The sequence below is a fragment of the Thermothelomyces heterothallicus genome, assembly GCF_042370625.1.
Source record: "Thermothelomyces heterothallicus CBS 202.75 unplaced genomic scaffold P884_scaffold_6, whole genome shotgun sequence".
In the NCBI taxonomy this organism is placed as follows: Eukaryota; Fungi; Ascomycota; class Sordariomycetes; order Sordariales; family Chaetomiaceae; genus Thermothelomyces; species Thermothelomyces heterothallicus.
The window spans coordinates 1,040,208-1,063,197 of record NW_027192567.1 but is presented as its reverse complement, the minus strand read 5'-3'; the positions used below and the strand labels follow the sequence as shown (position 1 = coordinate 1,063,197).

At 56.6% G+C, this 22,990-nt stretch overlaps 6 protein-coding genes across 6 annotated transcripts; 3 read left to right on the top strand and 3 right to left on the bottom strand.

Moving 5' to 3' along the window:
• Positions 1-82: 82 nt before the first annotated feature.
• Positions 83-2,134, bottom strand: P884DRAFT_220358 (Alpha/Beta hydrolase protein). The gene is made up of 6 exons (XM_069439449.1): positions 1,126-2,134; positions 929-1,064; positions 759-873; positions 578-692; positions 395-523; positions 83-339 (listed from the first exon to the last, which is right to left on the bottom strand). Exons 1-6 carry the CDS (start codon positions 1,759-1,761, stop codon positions 199-201), a joined length of 1,272 nt encoding a protein of 423 aa, XP_069299395.1. The 5' UTR covers positions 1,762-2,134; the 3' UTR covers positions 83-198.
• A 499-nt stretch (positions 2,135-2,633) lies between these two features.
• P884DRAFT_283796 (cohesin loading factor-domain-containing protein) lies at positions 2,634-5,910 on the top strand. Its single transcript, XM_069443684.1, has 5 exons — positions 2,634-3,737; positions 3,797-3,912; positions 3,963-4,523; positions 4,582-4,673; positions 4,735-5,910. Exons 1-5 carry the CDS (start codon positions 2,676-2,678, stop codon positions 5,559-5,561), a joined length of 2,658 nt encoding a protein of 885 aa, XP_069299394.1. The 5' UTR covers positions 2,634-2,675; the 3' UTR covers positions 5,562-5,910.
• Positions 5,911-7,274: 1,364 nt separating this feature from the next.
• P884DRAFT_283795 (uncharacterized protein) lies at positions 7,275-8,223 on the top strand (the record flags this gene model as incomplete). The annotated part of the gene is made up of 1 exon (XM_069443683.1): positions 7,275-8,223. Exon 1 carries the CDS (start codon positions 7,462-7,464, stop codon positions 8,221-8,223), a length of 762 nt encoding a protein of 253 aa, XP_069299393.1. The 5' UTR covers positions 7,275-7,461.
• Positions 8,224-10,522: 2,299 nt separating this feature from the next.
• P884DRAFT_195857 (uncharacterized protein) lies at positions 10,523-12,286 on the top strand (the record flags this gene model as incomplete). The annotated part of the gene is made up of 3 exons (XM_069437938.1): positions 10,523-11,027; positions 11,140-12,110; positions 12,245-12,286. The coding sequence occupies 3 exons, from the start codon at positions 10,523-10,525 to the stop codon at positions 12,284-12,286; spliced, it is 1,518 nt and encodes a 505-aa protein (XP_069299392.1).
• Positions 12,287-12,958: 672 nt separating this feature from the next.
• On the bottom strand, positions 12,959-17,009 carry P884DRAFT_290859 (mitochondrial protein Pet127-domain-containing protein; the record flags this gene model as incomplete). The annotated part of the gene is made up of 2 exons (XM_069444076.1): positions 12,959-16,915; positions 16,953-17,009. 2 exons carry the CDS (start codon positions 17,007-17,009, stop codon positions 13,142-13,144), a joined length of 3,831 nt encoding a protein of 1,276 aa, XP_069299391.1. The 3' UTR covers positions 12,959-13,141.
• A 1,250-nt stretch (positions 17,010-18,259) lies between these two features.
• Positions 18,260-18,472, bottom strand: P884DRAFT_322003 (uncharacterized protein; the record flags this gene model as incomplete). Its single annotated transcript, XM_069445418.1, has 1 exon — positions 18,260-18,472. A coding segment is annotated over one exon (213 nt), but the record flags the coding sequence as incomplete, so codon positions are not given.
• Between the last annotated feature and the right edge of the window lie 4,518 nt (positions 18,473-22,990).

The window sequence follows — 22,990 nt, the reverse complement described above, 5'->3', positions numbered from 1 at the left end:
CTTTTCAAACCACCAAGATGAGGGTGTAAAGCCGGGCTGATGTATTGCAACATGCTCCCCAAGCCGCGAATGCATAAGCGATATGTAATTCCCAACCTTGACAAAAACTTAATCTACATGCTGGTCTATGCGCTACAAGTCCGTCTATCCATAGATACCCCGCGCTCTATGTTGTACAGCATTTCTTCGTGACGTTCCTTAGTTGTTGAGGATTTGCAGCTTCCGTCGCACAGGGTCGAACTCTGTCACAAACTGAGTCTCAAGCTTGGTCCCGTTGGCGTCTGGAGTGATCGCGTCTAGATTGATCTCGGTGACCATGCGGTTGAGAAAATTGCAAATCTGATCCATGTTAATGGAGGCACACAATGCACAAGAGTGAAACAGCAGTGCCTACCGGACGAGCGTGCCATCTTCCACCGCCAAGCTCAAACCACGAGAGATGTCCGCCGAGCGAAGTGGTCAGCAGCACGGTGTATGGGTTTTGCGTAAACTCCTGGAATGGAATGGCGTCATAGACGGCAATCTGCAACGGAGCGTAAGCAGTTGATCGCGTTCCCATTGGCACAGTAGTACCTACCGGATCATCCAAAGCGGAAATAGCAAGGAACGGGATTCTGATGGCGAGGACGGCGTCCGAGGACGATGCGTCCCGGTAGTAGGCGTTCTCGGTGGGATAACCCCACGTCACGGTCCTACAAAGACTCATTAAAAGCTGCTCTCAAATGTTTTGCGCCGAAGAGAAAGGGGGGGAAACCTACTGGACTTCGCGGTCAAACTCGTGGAGGTAAGTGACCTGTTGGATCCGGTCGAAGTTGAGGTTTGTATGCTTCAGAATGGCGTCCTTGTGGGTATTGATGAGCTTCTTCATGTTGCCTGCCTGGGTGTCAGAAATCTGATATCCAGAATCGACCAGCTGGACTTGACGTACTCCCCATGACCCGCGAGTAGACCTGCTTCCCCAGAAATGTCCGCTGGAGCGACTTGTTCGCCACCTCTAGGTCGAATGGGTTGCCCACGGCAATGGCGCCCTTAAGAGGGCAGTTTGCGCCTTCTTCTCCCACATACTACCGGCAGCTGTTAGCAGGTAATTACCAACCCTCACTAGGGGTGGGCGGGTAGGCCTACGTTGGTCAAAATGTTGGCACCAAGTGAGAAACCGAGGGCGAAGAGCGGCCGGTTAGGAAAGGTTTCTCTGGCCCACTTCACGACCTGCCGGATATCCCAGGTAGCCCTCGCGTTGAACAGCACTCCGCTCGTCACCTTGCTGTTGGCGCAGCCTCGGGAGTTCACGACGCACACTTCCCAGCTCCCGCCGTTCAATACCAAGGGTGCGATGGCGTGCCGGAGGTAGATCTCATGCGAGCCGCCGGACAAACCGTGGAGCACGATGAGCATAGGTCTGCTATCGTCGGAGGCGATCTTGGCAAAGTCTTCGTCCGAGTAAAATGCTGTCCTCGGCGGCAATCCCTCGTCGACATCGGTGTGGGGCTCCACTGCGAAGTCAACGGCAAAAGTGCCAGCGTACGTCTTGTGGTCCGCGTTGAAGATCCTCCTGCGGTAGAAGATCGGCGGGCCGTGCTCCTGAACGGCAGTCCACATGGTCTGGATGTCGCCGTTGAAGAGCAGGGGGTTGAGCTGGCAGGGAGGCGTGCTAGCTTCGCAGACCTTCAGAAGATCCGTGACTGTGCCATCTTTCCTCTGCAGGGTCAACGGCGTGGGAGAGTGAGTAAAGGCGATCTTTGCACGGCCGAACCAGTCCATGGTTGAAGAGTCGTCGGGTTGGCTGGTCGGAGGGCAGTGAGAGAAGACAAAGCGGCGACGAGGAAATTGGTTCTCCCAAGGAACGTCGAATGTTTCGGCGATCAATCGAAAGCCGGGGCGAGATAGAAACCGAGTTCTGAATGGAGGCTATTTATGGTTTTATCAACAGAGGTCGGATTGGATTCCAGATTCGCTGATAATGCCGGTGTGTGAGCCAAGCGGTGCTGGTGGAGTCTATTTATTTTTCTTGTGCCGCCCCTTGATTGAAAGACCCGAGAAGTCGCAAAGGAGGGTTGTTCAAAGGCTATCAGCAGATTCGAAATAACAACATGGGACGAGATCAACAGCGATGTGACAACCGAGACAAACACAGAAGCAGAAAGAATGAGACATGCAACGCCACGCCGAACACCAAACATGCGTAGTGTAAAATACCTGTAATCCGTAGACTAGGATCGGGAATCAGGCGGGAAAGGGCCGTTTCCCGATCCATGAGACCCCTGTCCGGGTCGACAGGCAAGGTTACCTGCCGAGGCATCGGAAATGGTGGGGCGTTCGTCGGTCGGTCGGTGCCGTCATCGCCGGATCAACCGACGACCCGCCCGCCCACAACGAGATTGTTCAAGCTTGGCGTGCTTGGATTCCGATTTGGCTCAACATGAGGCTCTCTTACCTGGTCTCCACTTCCTCTGAGCCGTTCCTGCGTGTGGAGCACAGACCAGCGCCATGAACCGTTACGGCGTGGCGATTTCCCGTCTGCAGGGTAAGTGCGCCGCGGCGGCGCGTGCCAACGTGTTAAGCGAGCGTATTTGATCCACCAGAACTTTGACCTGACTTCATTCCATGCCCTCTCTTCTCGGTTGCGGCTGGACTGTTCCGAATAGACACAGGATCCCACCTGGCCCTTCGACAGGATGCCTCCCGGCGAGGCATACGGCAACCAGGGCCAGCAGCAGCATCCGCAGCAGCATCAATTCCAAGTGCACCCGCAGGCGCGGCAATTACAACCCCAGCCTCAACACCTTCCGCCGCTGCACTCCGGCCCACAAGCGCCCCCGCTACCACAGCCATCACTGTTACCATATCCTCAATACGCGAATCCATATCCCGGCGGACACCAGCAGTATCAACAACAACATCAACAGCACCAATACCAGCACCTGCACCAGCAGCAGCACGTACAATATGTCCACCCCGCATATGCCCAGCAACAGCAACCTGCGCCATTCTACCCGAACAATACTACGCAACAGCCGTACCGAAACTACAATGGCGCCTTTCACCAGTTCACTCCCGCTCCCGCTCCCGCTCCCGCTCCCATCCCCAATCCTACTCTCGCTCCGCAGTCCGCGCCGCTCCCGCACCCTACGCAGACGTCAACGCCGATGCCAGCGCCCATACAGTTTGTCGACCCCTCTTATACGCAACATGGTCCTGCCACGAGACCGCCTGCAGTCCCGCCTCCTGTGTCTCAACCACCATCCGCTCCCTTGTTGAACCCTCAATTATCTCCCCCGGCCGCCCAGCCGAAAGCTCCAAGTCCGATGCCTGTAAACCCAAGCCCAAAGCTTGAAGAGAAATGGCCGCCGTCCCGGGGAACGCCAAAGCTGCTTACAAAAGAGCCCAGGCGCCCAAGTTCAAGCACCGGAGTCACAAAGTCGCCCGCAACCCCGCAGGCACCCGCCCATATTGAAACGCTTCCCCTTTTATTGTCCGTGGCGGAGGATTGCTTCGAGAAAGCCAATGCAGCCGCTCAGCGGCTTGCCAAAACCATGGGTCCAAGTGAAGTCGCGGAGCACCACAAGCTAATCGCTACAGGTTTGGGGTGCCTTGATGTAGCACTGAAGTCGAATAAGCTGTGGCCCCGGCTCGAGGCGAGGTTATGTCTACGTTATACCAGCATACTCATCGAGGAAACCACCAACATTACGGAGGCTGAGACGGCATTGACAAGAGGCATATCGGTGTGCGAGAAGGTAACACGGCGTTCCCTCGTCAAAAGTCAACGGGGACATAAAACTAACCTGAGCCCCAGCACCGTTTTCTTGATCTCAAGTACAGCTCACAATTCCTCCTGATGAAAACACTCTTCCAGCGGAACCAAAAGGCGGCCTTCAAATCCGTCGAAAGCCACATTGCTGATTGTACAACGTACGCTTCTTGGGGCTGACTCTTTACGGAGGTCTGTTGACATATTCTAGGTATAAACATGTCCCTTGGATCTACGCCTTCCGCTTCCTCAAAGCCTCCTTCCACCTCCAGTCCGGTACGGCCGCCGACAACCATGCAATAGAGAACCTGCGCAAGATTGCCGGAATTGCCAGTCAACGCAATGACAAGGCCATCTTTGTCGTGGCCATGCTGCTTGAAGGCCTTGCCCACCTCAGCACGATGAAGGATGACTGGGCCACCCGGGTACAAATGTGCATTGCCCAGGTGTCGAAGCTTCAGCTCGATGAGAGCATCCGCATCCCGCAAACTGATGTGTTACTGCTTATGCTTGACCTAGCGTGCAGCCTCCATCAAAAAACCCACCAGATCTCAGCGCAGAAACTGAGTGCTCTTCAGAGAAGACTGGAAGAGCTGAAACAGGCCTCGAACTGGTCTTCTCAGCATGGAGAGATGCTGCTGCCCATCAACCGGATGCAGAACACGCAACAAATAGTCAGTGCCGACACCCGGGCGGTGCTGCGGCCTGGGGACGATAGGGTTGACTACCTAGTGATATCAGCACTGGGGAAACAAGAGGCATGGGCGCTGGCGTAAGTCTGGTTCGTCAACGTCTCCCAATGTGTGCAATTTCTCTAACGGCGGGTCAAGATATGTTCTCAATGGCATCGTGGCCCACTATAGAGCCACGACACCGGGCCGTAGCTCGGGCATGTGGGGGGAAGCGATAAGGCTATTAGAAGGCAAGATAAAAGAAACACTCTCGCCATAACATTTGATATTATCATCTGACCGAGTCCCTAGAGAGCAAAACCGGGCCGTCTTCTTACAGCCTCCCGGAGGCTTTGAAGCAAGCAGAGTGGGCAAAGGAGCTCTCCTGCTACGCACACGTCCTCACCGGACTCCAGGCGGCGACTCTATCCGATTGGGCAAAAGTCAAGGCGTGTCTCAGAGCCATTGAACAACAAAAACCGGAATCAGAGCTCCTTGACGTCCTGACATTGTACCTGGAAGGGGTCTTCCACCAGGGCACAGCGGCGCTCGACAAAGCAACAGAAATCTGGAAAGACAAGCAATTCGAGATGGACTGGAGCGGAGCTCCCAAACCGGCCGGCAACCGCATCGCGACCGAGCTCTCCATCCTGGCGGCCCTCAATCGGCTCTGGATCATGCAGGACCCGGCGCAGGCGGACGACGCCGAAACGGCCGAGCTTGTGGACTTGCTGCGGCCCATCTGCGAGGACAACCCGGACCAGGAGATCCGCACCGTCTACAACCTCGTCCTCTCGTCGATCCGCACGAACCCGCCCCTGTCGATCAACCAGGTCAAGCGGCACATCCAGCAGTCGCTCAGCGGCGCCCAGCAGACCAGCAACACGCAGTACCTGGCCATCGCGCTCAACATCATGCGAGCTCGGCTGTTCGAGAGCGTGGTGGGTGAGCAGGCGCTCAAGAGCGCTCGCGCCGGGTCGGCCCAGGCCAGGAAGAGCGGCAATGTCCTGTGGATGAGCGTGGCCGAGGGCATGCTGGCGCAGTCGTTTGAGATGCAGGGCGCGCTGGCCGAGGCCAGGGTCGCGCACGAGACCGGGGTGAGGCTGGCGAACGAGGCGTTTGCCAAGACGCAGGTTTGACTTCGGGCCTCAAACGTGCGTTAGCAAAGTCGCGGTGGTTATGATGTGCCATTTTACGATGGAAAAACTATGAGGATTTTTGTATTTGGTTTCGGGGTTACTCGGGAGGTGCTGTTTGGCGCATGAGCGACTGCTCTGTAGCACAGCCATGAGCCGGCGCGTATTTGGCGGGCTTAGAAGGATGTCGGCGTCGAGTTGATGGCAAATACCCATGTTTATCAGACTAGGGCGCTCGGTACAGGGAATGAGCACTCGAAAGAACCGCGGTTCTTGCGAACGAGACGAAGTACCGAGGTACCTAATTATTTAATGGCACGTACACTCATACTGTACAAACACGTACACGAGCAAAAAAAAAAAAAAAAAAAAAAAAAAAAAAAAAAAAAAAAATGGCAACACAAGGCTGTCAACAAGCTCATGCGGTGTGTGCCTTAATCTGTATTACGCTGTCTGTCTGCTGAGCGTCGCCCCGAGCTAACAACAAACGCCTTCCGGGAAGCAAGTTCTAAAGCTTGCTCACCGTAATACGATACCTGCTACGCTACCGACCCCACGACGTCCGGGGTTGGTTAGCCTCGTACGCAGCTACCGGTGAAACTTGCCAATGGGCGAGCCCTCGGCCGAACCTCGTCTTCACACACGATAGGGCAGTTCGGATATGGCGCATAAAACCCATAGCCCCGTGGTGTTCCGACGGTTGCCCGAGCATTTGGGATGGCAGCCCGGTGCTATCCATTCCCGCGCCGCAGGCACGACCGATCCTTTTTACGACGAGATGAGGGCTGTTGAACCTTGCGACAAAACTGGGGAGGTTGAGCGTCGTCCTCCTCCATTCCGCTTCTTCCAGAAGCTCCAGGTTCCAGCGGAGGTGGACTCGCATATTACGATCCACAGGCATACTCTTGACACTGACTCGGCGGTTCAGGAATGATGCTTCAATCAATTGCTAAATGATGATAAAAATGCGACGTTGTTACAGATGAATTTTTTTTTTCTCTCCATCAGCAGCCGGATGCTGCTTTGAAGCTCGTAGTTCGGTCGTTCTTGGTCTTGTAGTTGCCACTATCAAGTTCGGAGAAGCAAGTCCGTTGCTTGGCGCTGTGGCCGCCAAACGCCTTGTCCTCTTTTTGCAGTTTTTTAGGCCTGCACACCCCCTTCAAATACAGCTCGAGCCAGAAATCAGGGGAAGTCTAATATATAATTCAATACGCAATATAAGCCTACCATCTATATACGCAAAACACGTATATAGATAGCTATATACTTCAAGATATATAGATTCTAACTATACTACTTACTTGATAATATAGGTAATATATATAGAGATATTAATAGTTAAAACAATACCTACCTTTTTATTAGAAAGATGCCAAGAAAATGCCAAGCAGTGTTTAGGAAAACTACGTTTTTTATCAATATCTCTACGCATATTACCCTTATTATTAATCAGGTAGTATAGTTTAAATCTACGTATCTTAAAGTATATAGCTATCTATACGCGCGATGCGCGCGTGAAGGTGATGGGCTGATATTGGGTGCTGAAGCTTTTCACTGGTTCTATCTGGCCGTCAAATTTGGGGGGGTGGTACGGTCTCTGGCTCCTACAGCCAGAGGGGACTTGGCGTTTGGCGGCCACAGTGGCATTGGAATGCGATGCAACCGCGCAGCGCTCTCCGCCTTAGTTATCGATACCAAACCTTCAAGAGATCCCTGCAACCTTTTTTCTAATCATTGTCAAACCGGCCTCGCCTCACCATCAACGCACTGAACAAACTGCACGACCTAATTTTGCCGCCACCCGATTAATTCCCGCTACAGAGAACCGAAACTAGTAGTACGCCTGTTTCTCGACCAAAGAACCTCTCCAGCCCTCTACCGCCAAACAAGGAGACCAAGAAACATGTCATCTCTCGACCCGCCCGCACAAGCATCACCACCCTCCACACCGCCCCCCTCGTCGTCGTCGTCGTCGTCGGGGGAGGAGCCGAACCGGAACCCGATCCTACACAACGCGGCGCTGGCCATGGCCATCCTCTGCCCCGTGGCGCTGGTCCTGCCGACGCGCGGCGGGGGGCGGGCCAAGTCGACGCTGCAGAACGCCGTACTGGGCGGCGGCGCCTTCTGGGGCGTCAACCAGCTGGCCGAGGACTACACGGGCAAGTCGATCACGGCGCGGTCCGCGGAGCGGTGGGGCGCCCTGCTGGGCGTCTCGGTCGGTGGCGCTGGCGCTGCCGCGGGCGCGGGCGCGGGCGACGGCAGCAGTGGCAATCACAAGGGGGGCTCGAGTGAGAGCAGCAGCAGCAGCAGCAGCAGCAAGGTGGGGTTCATGCACAACCTGCCGACGGAGCGGGCGGCGCGGAACAAGGAGCTGATGGAGGCGGAGCGGCGGCGGAGGGCCGAGGCGGAAGGGAAGGAGTACGTGCCCAAGAAGAAGGCGCCCGGGAGCCTGTGGGAGCGGCTGTGGATGGGCGGCGAGGAGGAAGGGTGGAAGGAGAGGCGGCTGGAGGAGGAGCGCAGGGCGATCGAGAGCGGCAAGGGCTACGGCGACCTGATCGCGGACCAGGTGATGGAGGTCTGGCGGGGGAAGAGCGGTGCTGCTAATGGGAACGGGGAAGGGGAAGGCAATGGGGGAAAGGACGGGAAGGGGAACAAGAAAGAATAGAGAGTCTCTTCTTTTTCTTTTCTTCCCTTGACCGGCGGCATAGGGAGGGAGGGTAGACGAGTTGAAGTGAAACAAAAAAAGCTAAAGGGGCGCGCAGCGTTGACAGGTAAGGCGAGGAGATGACGAACGAACTAATCACTGTTCGACGAGACTTGTATATATAGTAGTAACTACCTTAGAGGACCAAGGTTGTATAACATGAATCATCTTGCATCTACCACAACGCTCCAACCCTCAATCGTCTCTCTCCAGCAATGCTTCTAGCATGGCGGCGCGGCGTGGTACCTTACTCTAGTAAGTGTGCCGACTGCTGGAAACGACCGAGAGCAGTCGCGTCGAGGCCCCAGGAAAGCAATGCGGTCGCATTGATGGAAGCGTGGCATGAGCGATTGGCCCCGGTCTTGTCCTGCCCGTAGTCTGCAGGAGCGAGCCTCGAGTCGGTTCTTCTCGCGGAAGGACTTTGGGTTGCTGACCTTCCGAGCTCTCTTGTGACGGCTGGGTGCTAAAACATTTTTGTTTGCTGTAAATGGTCGGTCGTGGGTAATCCGTACACACCAGTGGTCCGGGCCAAAAGTTGAATGTGACGCTGTGGGATGCAAAGGCCGCGTCACATCTGTGGATGTTGCTGTGCTCGATGCATGGCTGGGCGCACTATGGGTATGTCCAGTAACTACCAAACACGAGAGTGCATGCCTACCTATGAGCTGCATACTGTGGACCCCATAGTGTGGTGTTTGTGTGCGGTATTTACTTCGTATAGTATGGAGTAACTGAGACAAGTACACGAAAATGCGTACGGTACGGATCAAAGCAACGCGGTGGATTTCATAGTAGTAATGTTAAGATGTTCAAGTGTTCGTTGAGTAAGGCAAGGCGGCTCCCCCAACGGTCTGGCCCCATTGTTCTGCTGTCCGCAACCGGGGGACTGGCTCTTCGTGCATCAACCTGAAACATGCACCAGAATGCGACCGCCTGTGCCTAGCTAGTGGCAAACCCCCGCGTTGCCAAAAGCCCAGAACCCGGGCCCATTGTGCTGCCGCTGTCTCAGGGCCCCAGAAGCCCCATCGATTCCCTCTGAGCCATTCATTGCTCGACAGTGTTTAAGGGACGGTTGGCTCCTGTGTTGCCCTCGGTGTTGCCCTCAGTGTTGCACGCATGATTCAGCAAACGCTCGGTTACGGAGCCCGACCCGAGCTCCTGTCATCTTGATGCCGGCCGCGTTGCACGATGATGAGGTGACTGGGCGCGTCCCCCAAGATGGCGGCCTCCCACACAGCCTAATTCTTCCCCACCGATCGGCCGCAATTGCTGCTGGACACTCTGGCAGGCGACGTCAGCTGTGGCTTTGTAGGGACAGCGTTGCCGACTTTGGAAATCCTTGGTCCCGCGCCCCGGCCATCAGAGCATCGCAAAGGAGCGAGCCTTTTCGCATCAGTCCTCCTCCTCTTCTTCTTCCCACATCTTGTTGCCCATGCACTCGTACCGAGTATATCCGTAGTTCTCTTCACCCTGCAGTTTTCCTTCCTCACACCTTCCCACCTCTCCTGCTAAGTAAGGTCTCCTGCTCGCTCGGCCCCACTGTGCCACTGTGGCCGTGCCGGTTAACAGGCAGTGAGAGCCCCACTCAGATGCGTATCCCAGTAAGTTCCAGTGGTACGGGCTACAGGAGAGGAACCCGATCGGCGGGCGGCCCTGGCAACCAGGAACCGGAAACACACGCCCTGCTTGAAATATCTGGGCAGTGAACAGGGCCTACTGTTCACCTTTTTTGGGTCAGAGGATTTCTCTGCTGCTTTCCAATCTTTCGCTGCCCAACGTCGTGTTCCAAACCCATTTTGTAGACCGCTGGTCAGTATTGTGAGGCGGCGCGACGCGAGCGAACTTACTTCATCGCTCGCTCCCTTCGACCAGGAACGGTGTTCCCTTCACACACCCAAAACACCTACCGAGGCATCCCGCATCCCTGCACGCGCAGCCACCAGAACCGTCCCCGAATTTCTCGCTTCGACTTTGTTGATCGGCTTTATTTGCTCTCCCAACTCTTGCAATCTACCTTTCGCCAGATCCTTTCGTTTTCACCGCCCGCCAACATTCGTTTTTTTTTTCCTTTAATTTCCTGCCTCCCCACCTTCAGGTCCCGGGGGGCGGGTGTATGCTAGACTCGCAGTCGCGAGGACCGTTTCGCACTCCAGTTCGGCTCGCTTCAGACACCATTTGGCCGCAAGATTTGATTTCGGTGCTCTCGTGAGCCCGGGAGCCCCCCCTCCTCCCTCCCTCCCCCCGCGGACCGAAACGAAAAATGGCAAACGAATACCACAACCAAAAGCCGCTGCCCGATCCAGTTAGCCCGGTCTACGACAGCGACCGGCCTGCACCGTCCTCCTCTTCGTTCTACTCCACGCCCGCTCCTTCGTCCAACTCGCGGCAGCATCTTGCGCCCGGAGATCGGCCGCCGCAAGGGGTCTCTCCTTCGCCCTTCGACACCGTCTTCGACGATCATGTGTACCCGGCCAGCACACACTCGAGCATGCACCGATTGAGCCAACAGGACACGGGCTACTACGGCCATTCGCCCGTTTCCAACGACGGCATCCCCCTCCAGGACCGCCAGCGCCTGTCCTCCAAGGATGCCGAGATGCAGGACCACGTCTACGACGCGCCGCAGCCGAAACAGTCCCGGAGGGGACGCGTGCGCTTCGGCGAGCTGGGGATGCTGGGCTCCAACCGCAAGAAGATCCCGTTTGTCGTCTACTTCTTCACCCTCGTCCAGGTGGCCGTCTTCATCGGCGAGATCGTGAGGAACGGTGAGCAAATCCCCTTCCCCCCCTCTTTCCCTTCCTCTTCTCTCTCTCTCCCTCCCTCCCCTTTCCGTTCACGACCCCAGGATGGCCGTGGAGACTAACGGAACCCGCCCAGCAACGGAAACCGGCTCTCCCATCATGACCAAGCCCTCCTTCAACCCCATGATCGGCCCGTCTCCCTACGTCCTCATCAACATGGGCGCCCGCTTCGTCCCCTGTATGCACAATGTCGACGGGATCCAAAACGCCAACAGAACCTTGCCCTGGCCGTGCCCTAGCACCACGACCAACGACCCGAACTCACCCGAAAATCAATGCACCCTCGGAGATCTCTGCGGTTTCGGCGGCGTCCCCGAGCCGGCGTACAAACCCGGCACCCCGCTCAACACCAAGCCGGCTCCCAATCAGTGGTTCCGCTTTATCATCCCCATCTTCATGCACGCCGGCGTCATCCACATTGGCTTTAACATGCTCCTCCAGCTCACCCTCGCCCGCGACATGGAAAAGTCCATCGGCTCTATCCGCTTCTTCCTCGTCTACATGTCGGCCGGCATCTTTGGCTTCGTCATGGGCGGCAACTATGCCGGCAACGCCGTCGCCTCCACCGGCGCCTCGGGCTCCCTATTCGGCATCATCGCCCTGACCCTCCTCGACCTGCTCTACTCGTGGAAGGATCGCGTCAGCCCGGTCAAGGACCTCGTCTTCATCCTTCTCGACGTCATTATCTCCTTCGTCCTCGGCCTGCTCCCCGGCCTCGACAACTTCTCCCACATTGGCGGCTTCCTGATGGGCCTCGCCCTGGGCATCTGCGTCCTGCACTCGCCCAACTCCCTCCGCCGCCGCATCGGCGACGACGTTCCCTATGCCCACTCCGATGTCAGCGGCGGTTTTGCCGCCCAGGGCACGCCCCCGTCCTTCCTCAAGAACCCGGTCGGCTTCTTCAAGGGCCGGAAGCCGCTCTGGTGGGCCTGGTGGCTGATCCGCGCCGGCGCCCTCGTGCTCGTTACCGTCGTCTTCATCGTGCTGCTGAACAACTTTTATGTCGACCGGCGCACTTGCAGCTGGTGCAAATACCTGAGTTGTCTGGTGAGTTCTCTTCTCTTTCTCAGTGCTCTTCTCTCTCCCCCAACCCCCCTCCTGTTTTGGACAAAAAAAATGAAATGAAATGAAATGAAAATAAAAGCCAACGCCTGGCTAACGCTCTATCTTCCGTTTTACAGCCCATCCGCGACTGGTGCTCAATCGGAGAACTGAACCTGTGATGGCCGCCGCTTCGTCATCGGAAGCATTGCGCGCCGACCTTTGCATTCATATACATATTACGGGCTCGTCACGAAGCATCATGATGTCGTCTGATTTCCGGGATGGAATTCCTCTCAAAAATTTATTAGACGTACGGAGACAAAACAGGCGCCCAACTCACCGGTTTGTTTTTGCCGGGACATGGGTAAGAAAGAAGGAATATCATGAACGCCGGGGGGGAGGGGGCGGCATGAGACTCTCACATGATGCATAGCAGTGGCGTTTGGGTCCTTTTTTTTCTTCTTCCTTCTTCCCTTTGGTCCTTTCTTTAGAGTTTATTGGTGCCGGTGCTGGCAGTAGGATCTGTTCAGGGTGGGTGTGGTCTCTGTTCTGCATAGCCAGCCGGGGTCGGCCGTGTCCAGCGTTTGGTTTACCTACCCTAACCATGTAATCGTATTGATAAAGTGATGATAGATGATCGATTGTGTCGGGGAGATGATAAGTTGGGGCTTCGAAGGAAAGAAGAGAAACAAAAAAAAAGGGAAAATATCCGAGAAACTCGGATGTGTTGCAAGTATGACACCGTTTGAGAAATAGCGCATCTCTAGGTCTTCAAAAGGTCGTCATGAGAACTCGGGATAGTTTGGAACGTGAGCTTGTATGGATTTTTTTTTTCTCAAACGACATCGAGTATGCCATTATCTTATGGTACAGTTCATGATGACGGTGGTGGTGGTGATGCTGCTGATGCCGACACCTGTACTATACACGTTGATGGTACAAGCGATTCTATCCCCCGGAGTGCAACAACTCCCGCGATGTGGGAATTCGCCTCAATGGCGGACACGCCCCGTCATCTCTGAGTGAATCCAGAGCTAGCTCCTCCGCTTTCCCTTCCGCCCCGCCCTGTTATCGTCGTCTTCCTCATTCCGCTCGGCCTTCTCCACCTCCTTCTTCTCCTCCTCCTTCTCGGGGCTCTCTTCCTCCTCGCCGGCATCCTTTTCCTTTCCGTTCCCGCCACCTTTTCCGGTGCCGTTGCCATTGCCCTTGCCGTACCCGCCGAGTGCCGCTTCGCCATAGACGCTCTCAAACGGCAGCGGCTCGTCCTCGCCGTAGACGTGGACGGGCTGGCCGCGCAGGCGCTCGTCCTCGCGGCGGCGGAACTTGCGCCCGCGGGCGCTGTACTTCTCGAGGCGGCCCGAGAACATCTCGCGCCAGCGGTTCGCGTCGGCCGCGTCCTCCGGGTAGAGCAAGTTTTTGCGCCGCTTGAGCACCATCTTGTACAGGTTGTGCGCGCGCTCGGGCTTGACCTCCTCGATGGCGTACTCGACCTGCCAGCGCTGGCGCGGGTGCAGCTTCTCGGGCCGCGTGACGTATTGGCCGTCCACCTTGTTCCGGACCGTGAGGATCAGCCCGTAGAGCTCGCCCGTGTCGCGCTCTTCGGCGGGGAACTTGGCCTTGGCGGCGGCGTTGGCGGCCGCTGGGGGGCTTTCCGTGGCGGCTTGTTTCGCTTTCGGTTCCGGCTCTGGCTTTGGTTGAGAAGAAGCCTTGGGTGCCGTGGCGGGCGCCTCTACCGCATCTTTCGCGGTTGGGGCCGGGGAGGGGATGGGTGCTGACTCTGTTGGCCGGGCGGCAGGTGACTCGGTGGTCCCTGTGGGCTGAGATTTCTCCTTCTCGGAGTGCTTACCGGCCTCCGCGGCCTCGGCAGACGCTGGGGGTGCAGCTGCCGAGTCCTTTGGTGGTGTGACTGGCGCCTCCGTCGTGCTCACCGCCGTCTCGCCCTTCGCCTCGGCATGCTCAGGCCGGGTCGGCCCGGCAGACCCGCTAGGCTCGGTTGGTTTTACTTGCTGGCCATCCTCAGCGAGCACTTCGCCGGTCTCCACCACCCCGCTACCTGCACCTTCTCCGGCTTTGTCCCCTTGGGGCGGCTGGTCCGTGAGTTCTGAGAGAAGCCTCTCAATCTTCCTCAGCTTGAGTGCGTACTCCGACTCGTCCTCGTCGATGACATCCTCTCCCTCCTTGAGGGAGGTGCGCTGTTCGCTCGGTGCAGCCCGAATCTGGGTCGCCAGCTTTACGATCAGGTCCTTCAGGGTCGGCTCCTCGGCTGACGAGCTCTCGGTTGCGGCAGGCTGAGCGTCATATTCATGTGGTTCCCCGCTCGGCTTCTCGGCCTGCTCCGTCGCCTCCGGCACGATGCTCGGCGTGGCGCCGGACCCCGCACTTCTCTCGACAGCTGGCTCAGCCTCGCCTGATGCCACGGGCTCCGGAGCGTCATGGTCCTCGGGTGCGGCACGGTGGCCGTTACCAGTCAGGGCTTCGAGGAAAGCGTCGACGTAGCGCTGTGTCTCGTCGGACGCGGCGTTTCGGAGAAGGCCGCTCTCCTGCAGAGCGTCCTCGATGGCCTCACGGACGAAGGTCACGCCATGCTCCTCGTCCTCCAGCTCGTCCTCCACTTTGAGCATCACCTCTTCCCAGGCGGCAGAGCTCGTGATCTCCTCGCCGTCGCTCTCGTCCATGTCATGCTCTTCGGCGTCGTCCAGGGACTCCTCTCCACCGTCCTCCTCGTCCAGCGCGCGCGCCTCTTCGACGACTCCCATCATCTGGCGCTCAAACTCTTCGACCTTGGCTCGCGTGGCTCCCTGGATCTCCTCGATCTCCCTCGGGGTGACGGGTTTGGCAAAGATGTACATGAACGGGGTCTCCTCGCCTCTCGTCTCGAAGTGGAGGCGCAGTGAACGGCCCGGGTACTTCTTGGTCACCTTGTCCAGCACCTTGTTGAGCAGGTAGACGCTCAGCTTGAACTCGCGGTCGCCCAGTGTCGTGTTCTCCTGGCCGTGCAGCGAAAGGTCCATTTCCTGGAGGGGAATGTACTGGAAGCCAAAGATGCGCTCCGTGTTGTGGTAGGCGACGAAGATGCCGTCCATGCGGCCCATGCGGACCTGGAGCGAGTACTTCAGGAAGGCGGAGCGGATCATGTCATAATACTCGCGCTCAAACGACTCCCAGTTGCCGAAGCGGGTACGGATCTCGTAGCCCAAGCCCTTGTGGAAGTCTTGGGCATCCATGCGGATGGAGATGACGGCTCTCGTCTTGAGGTCGAACATGCCGGTGCCCGGGAGCCGGGGATCGTAGGCGTCGAGCTGGGACCGCATCAAAAAGTCGCCCAGGGTGGTGTAATGGTACGACTCCGGCCCGTTCCGCTCCTCCTCGGTCAGCTGGTCCGAGTTTATTTTGCGGTACTTTTCGAACTCTTGCTTGGGCAACGTCAGGAATTTCTCCATGGACTTGCCCAGCATACTGAGGATGTTTGCGGTGTCGAACTCCTTGTCGGCGTCGATAGCGTAAGTGCCGTCCTTCCAGTGGAGGAATGTGGCGGCCGGAGCGCGCATGATGCGCGTGAAGCGATACGAGTCAATCTCGAAGTTCTTCGACAGCATGCAGGGGTTGATGGGCCTCCAGGCCGAGAGAAGGTAGTGGAAATGGGCCAAGGTGGAAGTCATGCTCGAGGTGGAGCCCGTGTACTTCTTCTGGTGCTCGGCGGCCGTCTTGATGAGGGTCATGTCCTTGGAAGACGTGACGTACTGCTTGATGGCCTCGAAATCGAACTCCTTGATGGGCATGATGCGCTCTAGGTAGGGATCGAAATTGAAGACGCGGGAACGAGGGTCGCGGATATGGTAGACGCCGGGGTTGAAGAGCACGCGGTCCAGGCCATAGGCTAACCTGGGCACGGGTGGTTGTTCCTTCTCTATAGGCGTCAACTCGATCTTGGCCGCGTCGATGCGGTTGACCACGAATCCCGTTGTTCCCTTGCCCTTCCTGTTCGCATGCCTTGCAACGGCGGAGAGCGGGGTGAGGGAGGACAGGGTCTTGGAAGCTTTCGACGACGAGGCTGCGGGCTTGGATTTGGACGTGGACTTGGGCGTCTTAGAGGAAGCTTTCGCAGACGGTTTCTCTGCTGGCTTTGCTGGCTCCTGTGTCGGCTTCTTGGCCGGCTTCTCGGCGGCGGGCTCGGCTGGTTTTGCGTCCGCCTTTGCTTCTGCCTTTGCCTTCGCGAAGCCCAACGCCTCAGCTAAGCTCTTTTGCCGTTTTGTAGTTGCTGTCTTCGCCTCCTTTGGCGCAGCGGCCGGGGCTTTCTCGCGCGGCGCATGCTCCGCCGTCTGTTTGACCAACTGAGCATCATCCCGCAGCTCCTGGCGGAGAACCTTCTTCAGCATGACGAGGGCACCCTCGAGCGTCTTCTCATCCTGTGGTGGTGGTGGTGGTGGTGGTGGTGGTGGTGGTGTCTCTGTTTCGATGCCGGCGTGGGCATCTTTGGTCTGGGGAGTCGATTGGCGCTGGTCGGCCTTGATCTCCTTCAGCACATTGAGGGTCTCTCGCCAGAGCTGGTGCGTCGTCGTCGGTGATGATGCTGATGCCGAAGCGGACGAAGCCCTTGATCGCCGAGCTTTCCGCTTCCGCTGACGCTTGCTCGGCTTTGATCGCTTGGGTGTCTTAGCTTGCTCCGCGGTCTGCTGTTCGGCGGTCTGTGTATCCTTTTGCTGCTGCTGCTGCTGCTGCTGCTGCTGCTGCTGCTGCTGCTGCTGCTGCGACGGCGGTGTTGGTGGTGGTGATGGTGGTGGTGGTGGTGGCGGCGGCGGCGGCGGGTGCTGGTCAGGCGGCGAAGAGTAATGGCGTGCTGCACACAATCTGGCGACGGCTCCCGGCAGCCTCGTGGCGCCGCTGGCGAGCAGCGCGCGGCATGATGTGCAGATGAACCCAGTCTTCCAAGCGCTGCGTGCTTGTCTGGTCAATTGTAACATGGCAGCGCGCTTGGCTCAGGGTCGCGGTCAAAGCCTGGAGTGGTGGACGTCGTGATCCGGGCGTCGTGATCCGGCCGTCGCGAGTTTCGTCAATTGGTTTGAACGCGATCTCTGCACCCGCGGCCTTATCGTGATTTCAACTCCTTGTCACCGACCCCAGCCCCTGTCAACTTTTTTTTTCAGCCCACTTGCCTGCTTTGGGCAGGTCCCACTTTTTGTCTTTGCCGGTGCGGGTGCGAGAGGGAAAGGATCGGGGCGGATGCCGGAGTCCGGTGGGTCCGGCCGGCCCCCGTCCCCGGTCCGTGTGCAAGGTTGAGTTCTGGTTCCGGCCAGCGATCCCTTGACACACTTTCTGGTATTCTTGTCGCCTGATCGTAGGTTATACTCACACAGAACTCGAGGTTGACGTTGATTAGGCGGTGCCAGAACGAGCCTGCTACCGGAGCCGCTCTAGGGATGCTGCAGGGAGCTCAACCGGAGCAGAACTGCGTTGTCGGTAGCCAGGCATCAGATGTACGTAAGGAGGCTCTGGAAGCAGCTAGCCTCTGCTTACTCGGCCGACTCAAGCTCGTCCGGCACAAAGCCCCTCGCCAACTTTGTCCCGGCTTATTATCATGGCCCAGCTGTCTTCTCGCCGTCTCCCTACCTGAGCAGAGTAGCAGTTATGATTCTCCAGGAGTCTGAGCGGCGGCATGCAAACCCTCACTCCATCACAGAATCCAAGTTACAGTGAGTATGCCCAAAGTCCCAGAGCTTTATCTTGTCCGGAAGCACCTTTCTGCCGACACATTTGTCGGGAACCTACTGGTGATCGGGATTCCGACATGCCTGGTCTAAGGTCAGAATTCAGTGCGTAGGGCGTGAAAACGGCAAAATGTTTATGCCGTTGGACCGCTCGAGATCCTCAAGATAAGCCAGGTCCACCCGACGCGCCTCGTTATGCTTCTCAACGTTCCAGTCGATGGTGTAATAGAAGTTGTTGATCTAAGGCTGACTTCCATTTAGCTGTCACCCGAAGCGTGAGAGAAGAGGCTGCAGCCAGGAACAACCGTGTGCGAGTCCGGCAGTCAGAAGGCCCCGCGGTAAATCAGGACAAATTAGTCCCGCAACGAGTCATTGCAGGCATCATCCATCCAAATTGGAAACCCCGGAGGATACTGAGGGGTGTTTGTCCAACTTGAATGGTACGCCTCAAATTGCCGAGGACGAAGAGCACGGTATGGAAATGCTGTAGCTGTCAGGCCCAAAGCACAAGTACTTTGTCCTCATTAAAAAAACAACATTACCAAATCCACCGAGCAATATCAGAGCGAACGTCTTGGACCTGGTAGTGAAAATTTCGTAGCTCTCCGGAACCTCCAGGTGCAGGTTTGGGGGGATCTGGGGGGCACGAAACGCGAAACCGTACAATCAATGTGTGCTTGGAGTGGTGGCATACGATACCGTATTGGCGTGAGGTAATGGGTGCGTTTGTTTTGCTGACTTGTAAGGAAGAGCTCTTCGGTTTAATGCTTGGAGGAAGAACGAGTCTCAGTGGCAGGCGTAGGAAGCCTGGTACGGAAGTAGTTGGGTTTCGTATTAAGGAAGTCACGCATAGTGCACGCAGCGAGGACTTACGATTCGTGATCTCACAGCAAAACTCTTCCTGATCGTTCCAGTTTGAGCGTGCGGTAGCACGAGTGCATGTCCTCAAGCTCTTCTCATAATTTCGCCTTATTTTGGATGTCTGAATCAAGCCCTCAGCTTAGCAAATTCCGGTTTCCCTTCACCCATCCTATGCCTAATAGGCCTGATACCTTGTATCCAAAGAGACACACAGATTTGCCATCTTGTGGTCAAATCCTGTGTACATTCTGTATACACTAGCTGGCACATTATGACTCTCGGAAGGCTGGAAACTCCTTATTCGATCTGCAATATTCGACTGACAGGCGAGCCGAACCAGGCCAACTCGGTAAGCCTGGTCTTGGCCCCACTTGCCCGATTGCTCTTGCCCTGTTGCTCTTCCTCTCCGGAATTCAGATCGAAGGCTGAATAACTGCTTCCTTCTGGATTTGCCGCCTTTGACACGCGAAGGGACCCGGAAATGGGGTTCGGATCAAGAGGGGGTAGCCTCGGAACCCCTGTTCCCTTTCAACCCACACGCCCCGAACCCCTTCCACTCCTTTGCCCCGATTCCGACACGCACCGTATCTGACGACGAGAAAACCACCAACTAAAGAGCCACGTGCAAACGTAATGCGCTGTCGATGCAGCAGGTGCATGCTGTCCAACCGCCTGGGCTCCTGCAAACCTTGTCCGCTCTGTTCTTCCTCCCCCCAGTTTGCACTTTTATTTTGCTTTCCCTTGCCCGTTCATATAACTCAATGACAACGTGCCAGTCACTCCGCGGTGGGATGAGATTGAAGCTTCTCACCCTTGCGGTTTTCTGTTGGGGGGGGGGTCTCTTCGGGCGCGTGTTTCGTGAGCGCATCGCAGTGTCGGCCAGCCCATCCACGCCCACGTCAATGATACTCAAAACGCCTGGCCACCCACGCCAGGCAAACCATACGAATTGTGGGCTCCATACACAGCACACTGCGGATTACTCCGTACTTGAGCAGCTCATCGTGGACTATTCCTTGCACTCACTAGTCACCCATGGAAAAACAAACGTTAGCGGTAGGGGCGGGAACTCCCGTGCTGGCTGCTGGCTGACGTCCTTCCAATCGGACTCGTCCCTTCAACGACAAAAGAAAAAAATTGCTTGGCTCGAGCCGAGCTGACTGATGACGTGATTACGGACCATGATGGTTTTGCCTCGCAATCAAGGCTGGTTGATGTTCAATCTGAGTCAGGCTAAGATGCCGTAAAAAAGACCCTCGGCCAGGCTCTTTCTTACCAGACTCGGGTTTCTGTTGGGCAGATGCCGCTGCTATGCGTGTCCATTGTCCGTCTGCACATCGTGTACGGATTACATACTTTGTGTATGTACATACACAATGTGATGAGTGGGCGGTCTGAACACACGCCAGACTAGATTCTTTTCTCTTATCACTTTGATCGGAGGTGGCTTGGCTTTTTTTCCACTCGCTTTATTTTTACACCTCGGTTTGATGTACGCCGACGAGGAGTGCATGCGCATCTGTCATCGATCTGTCAAGATCCGTGCAGGGCTCTTTCTCAGGGCTTCTCCTGCCAGTGCACTTCTTGCGAGTCAAACTCTCCAACCCCCGCTTACGGCGGCTGCTTGAGGCGGATATGAACCGGCCAGAAAACCAGATTTCTGCGGATGCATATGCTCCGCTTCTGATGTTGCCTCCCATTCAGCCGCTACAGAGTCGATCTCTTCTCCGTTTTGTCCGTTTGCTCTCCAGGTACGAGGTCGCGCTTGCGTATCACGGACCAGCGTCCCCGTGGTTAAAACCGTTGAAACCTTGACGGTGGTACATACCTACGCTTCGCGACAAACCTGTACGAATCGGGAGGGCATGTGGCAATTCGGCGCGATGGGATTTGCCTTCCTCCTGGGGACCCCACGGCAAGGGTGTGTTCTATTAGGTAATGGTCTTAACGACACAACGCCCGCCAAGACGAGCGGCGGGATGGGCCCATTAGGGTAGACTTCGTACACTAGATGTTGGATTTCAAGTCTTGACAGCACGATGATGCTCTCAAATTGGCGGAAGATTGTCTTAGACTCCGGTCCTAGCAAGGCAATGCCACGATTGATAAGCGCGCCCGGGAGATACCCGTACAAACCGTTTTTTGGGCCCGAAGCTCGACAAACGTTACACACTAGCCATCCAGAGCTACAGACAGACCCGCAAGCCGAATCTTGGCCTGGGGCGTGTTTTACATCGTCGTCAAGGTGCGTGTACGGAATATTTGACTCGGCTGGTCTGGGGACGGGAGCATTCACCAAATGTACCATTTGCACATGTAGTGTACAGGATGCACTCCTGGGTCCTCCGGGTCGTCTTCCCGCCGTGGCATGATGTGGTATCACCCGGAGGCCGCCGTGACAAGCGTATGCCGTCTACCTTCGTTTTGTGCCGTTTGTCGCAGCGTTTCGGCGTTGCATGTCTTCCTTGACTGCGCGGCGATTGGCCAAGCGTTGAGTGGCTACTCGGGAGCCGGATGGCGATTAAAGCCTCGCAAATCACGAAACCATTTTGCGGGCAGCGCCTTCAAGCACCTTGTTTGTTGAGCCGAAGGCGTGCGCGAAACAGAATCACGCTTCTCCGCTTCACTGCCTTGCGAATGTCGTTGCTCGCTGCGGCCGTGGGAATGACAAACGACCGTTCCGAAACATGCCGGGCCACCGCTACTCTGATACCATAGCGACTCGTTATCGCGATATAGCTCGCCTGGCAAGGCGCAACGGCGAACGGGTCTACGCACTGTTGCGGTACCCGATAAGGCGCAAGGATGCGTAGTACAAGCTCGTTTCTTTTCTCCCGGCCGAGAATCATCAATCCTACACTAGACTACCTAAAACTAGTTATCGGTACCACACAGCAAGCGAGCCCTCAGGGGTTAGAGAGTTTGGGATGCTCGTGATCTCAACTCTTCGTTCCAGCGTATTGGGACGGGCGACAGTGGCAGAGACGATCACAAAAGGCCGAGACGGTGCGCGCTGAATGCTGTCTGACGATCCAGCGGCACAACGGCAGAGTGTGCAATTGCCGGGGGGGGGGGGGGGGAGGGAAGGGAGCGACGAGACCAATAACAAGTTGCAGAGTTTTATGCACGACTGTAGCTGGCTGTGCGATGGCGAGCCCGGTCGTGGTCTGTGACACGGTGAGTCTTGCGACATTGAGGCGTGTAACAGACGACGCGTCGCTCCAAATATCCAGGGGCGCCTCAAGGCGCTTATCTTGCAGCTGCCCAAATGCGGCATCGCACTGGTCGAGGATGGGAGTACGGGAGCTTACCCGGCTGCTGAGGTGCGATGGTGCGATAGGCCAGTAAGAAGCTGGATGGGAAACTGTTCAGGCAGGTGTACTGTACGGAGTAATGGGAGTCAGTGCAGCGACCGAGGTCTGCGACTCCCCCGTGCAACTTTCCTCGGAAGCAACTGGAAGTATCGCATCGCATAGATGTGCTCAAGTTCTTTGAGCCTAAGTCTTTCCACCTCTCGCTGAGGTAGGTGCCTACCTTGTAAGTCTTTCAAAGTTGCCCAGAAGATCGAGCCAAGCATGTCGGCTCAGGGAAACTGCGTCTGGAACACAGAGAAGCTGCAGCCTCAGGCAACACACTCTTATCTCGACCGTGACCCCCACAGTGGGTGATCCATGTGGCATCCCTTGGGTTCCACTCCAAACCCCTGTCATTGCTGCCTCAAGTTCTACTCACAAAGTTTCTTTCGGCCCCGTGAAAGAGGGTCTCAGGCACTTAACGGCGAGGACCTTGCGGGCCAGTTTGGGACAAACGGAACCACTTCACTAGCCAGCAAACGAGAGATCTGGGGACGAGGCGTTTGGAGCATGGCTGTTCTACCACTGGCTACGCCCATGTGCTGCCGCGCCCGCGCCGTCCCTTTTCAACGTTTCCTTCGACATTTGACACGCACTAAACTCGGCCGCCGCTTGCGCCCACCTTTCCACAACCCTCCGGCGGCCTCATCTCCACGTCCCGCCCACGCTCGCGCAAAGGCTTTTTTTTTTCTTCACAAGCGCGGCAGTTCGTTCCCACTTCCCAGTCGATCCGCAAAATGTATTACACACAACATACTAGTGCACGGTAGAATCCCCACCAGCCAGACCGCCTTCATTGTTTTGCGCCATGCTCGGCGGCCAGGGAACGCGAACTGCGCTCTTGCAGGACAAATGTATGGACTGGGCATATGTACATACATTATTGCAGTGGTGGACAAACGAACTGGAGACGGAATCGCCATGGTGCGGCCCGGGCTTGCAGAAGACAATTGTCACGTCACTT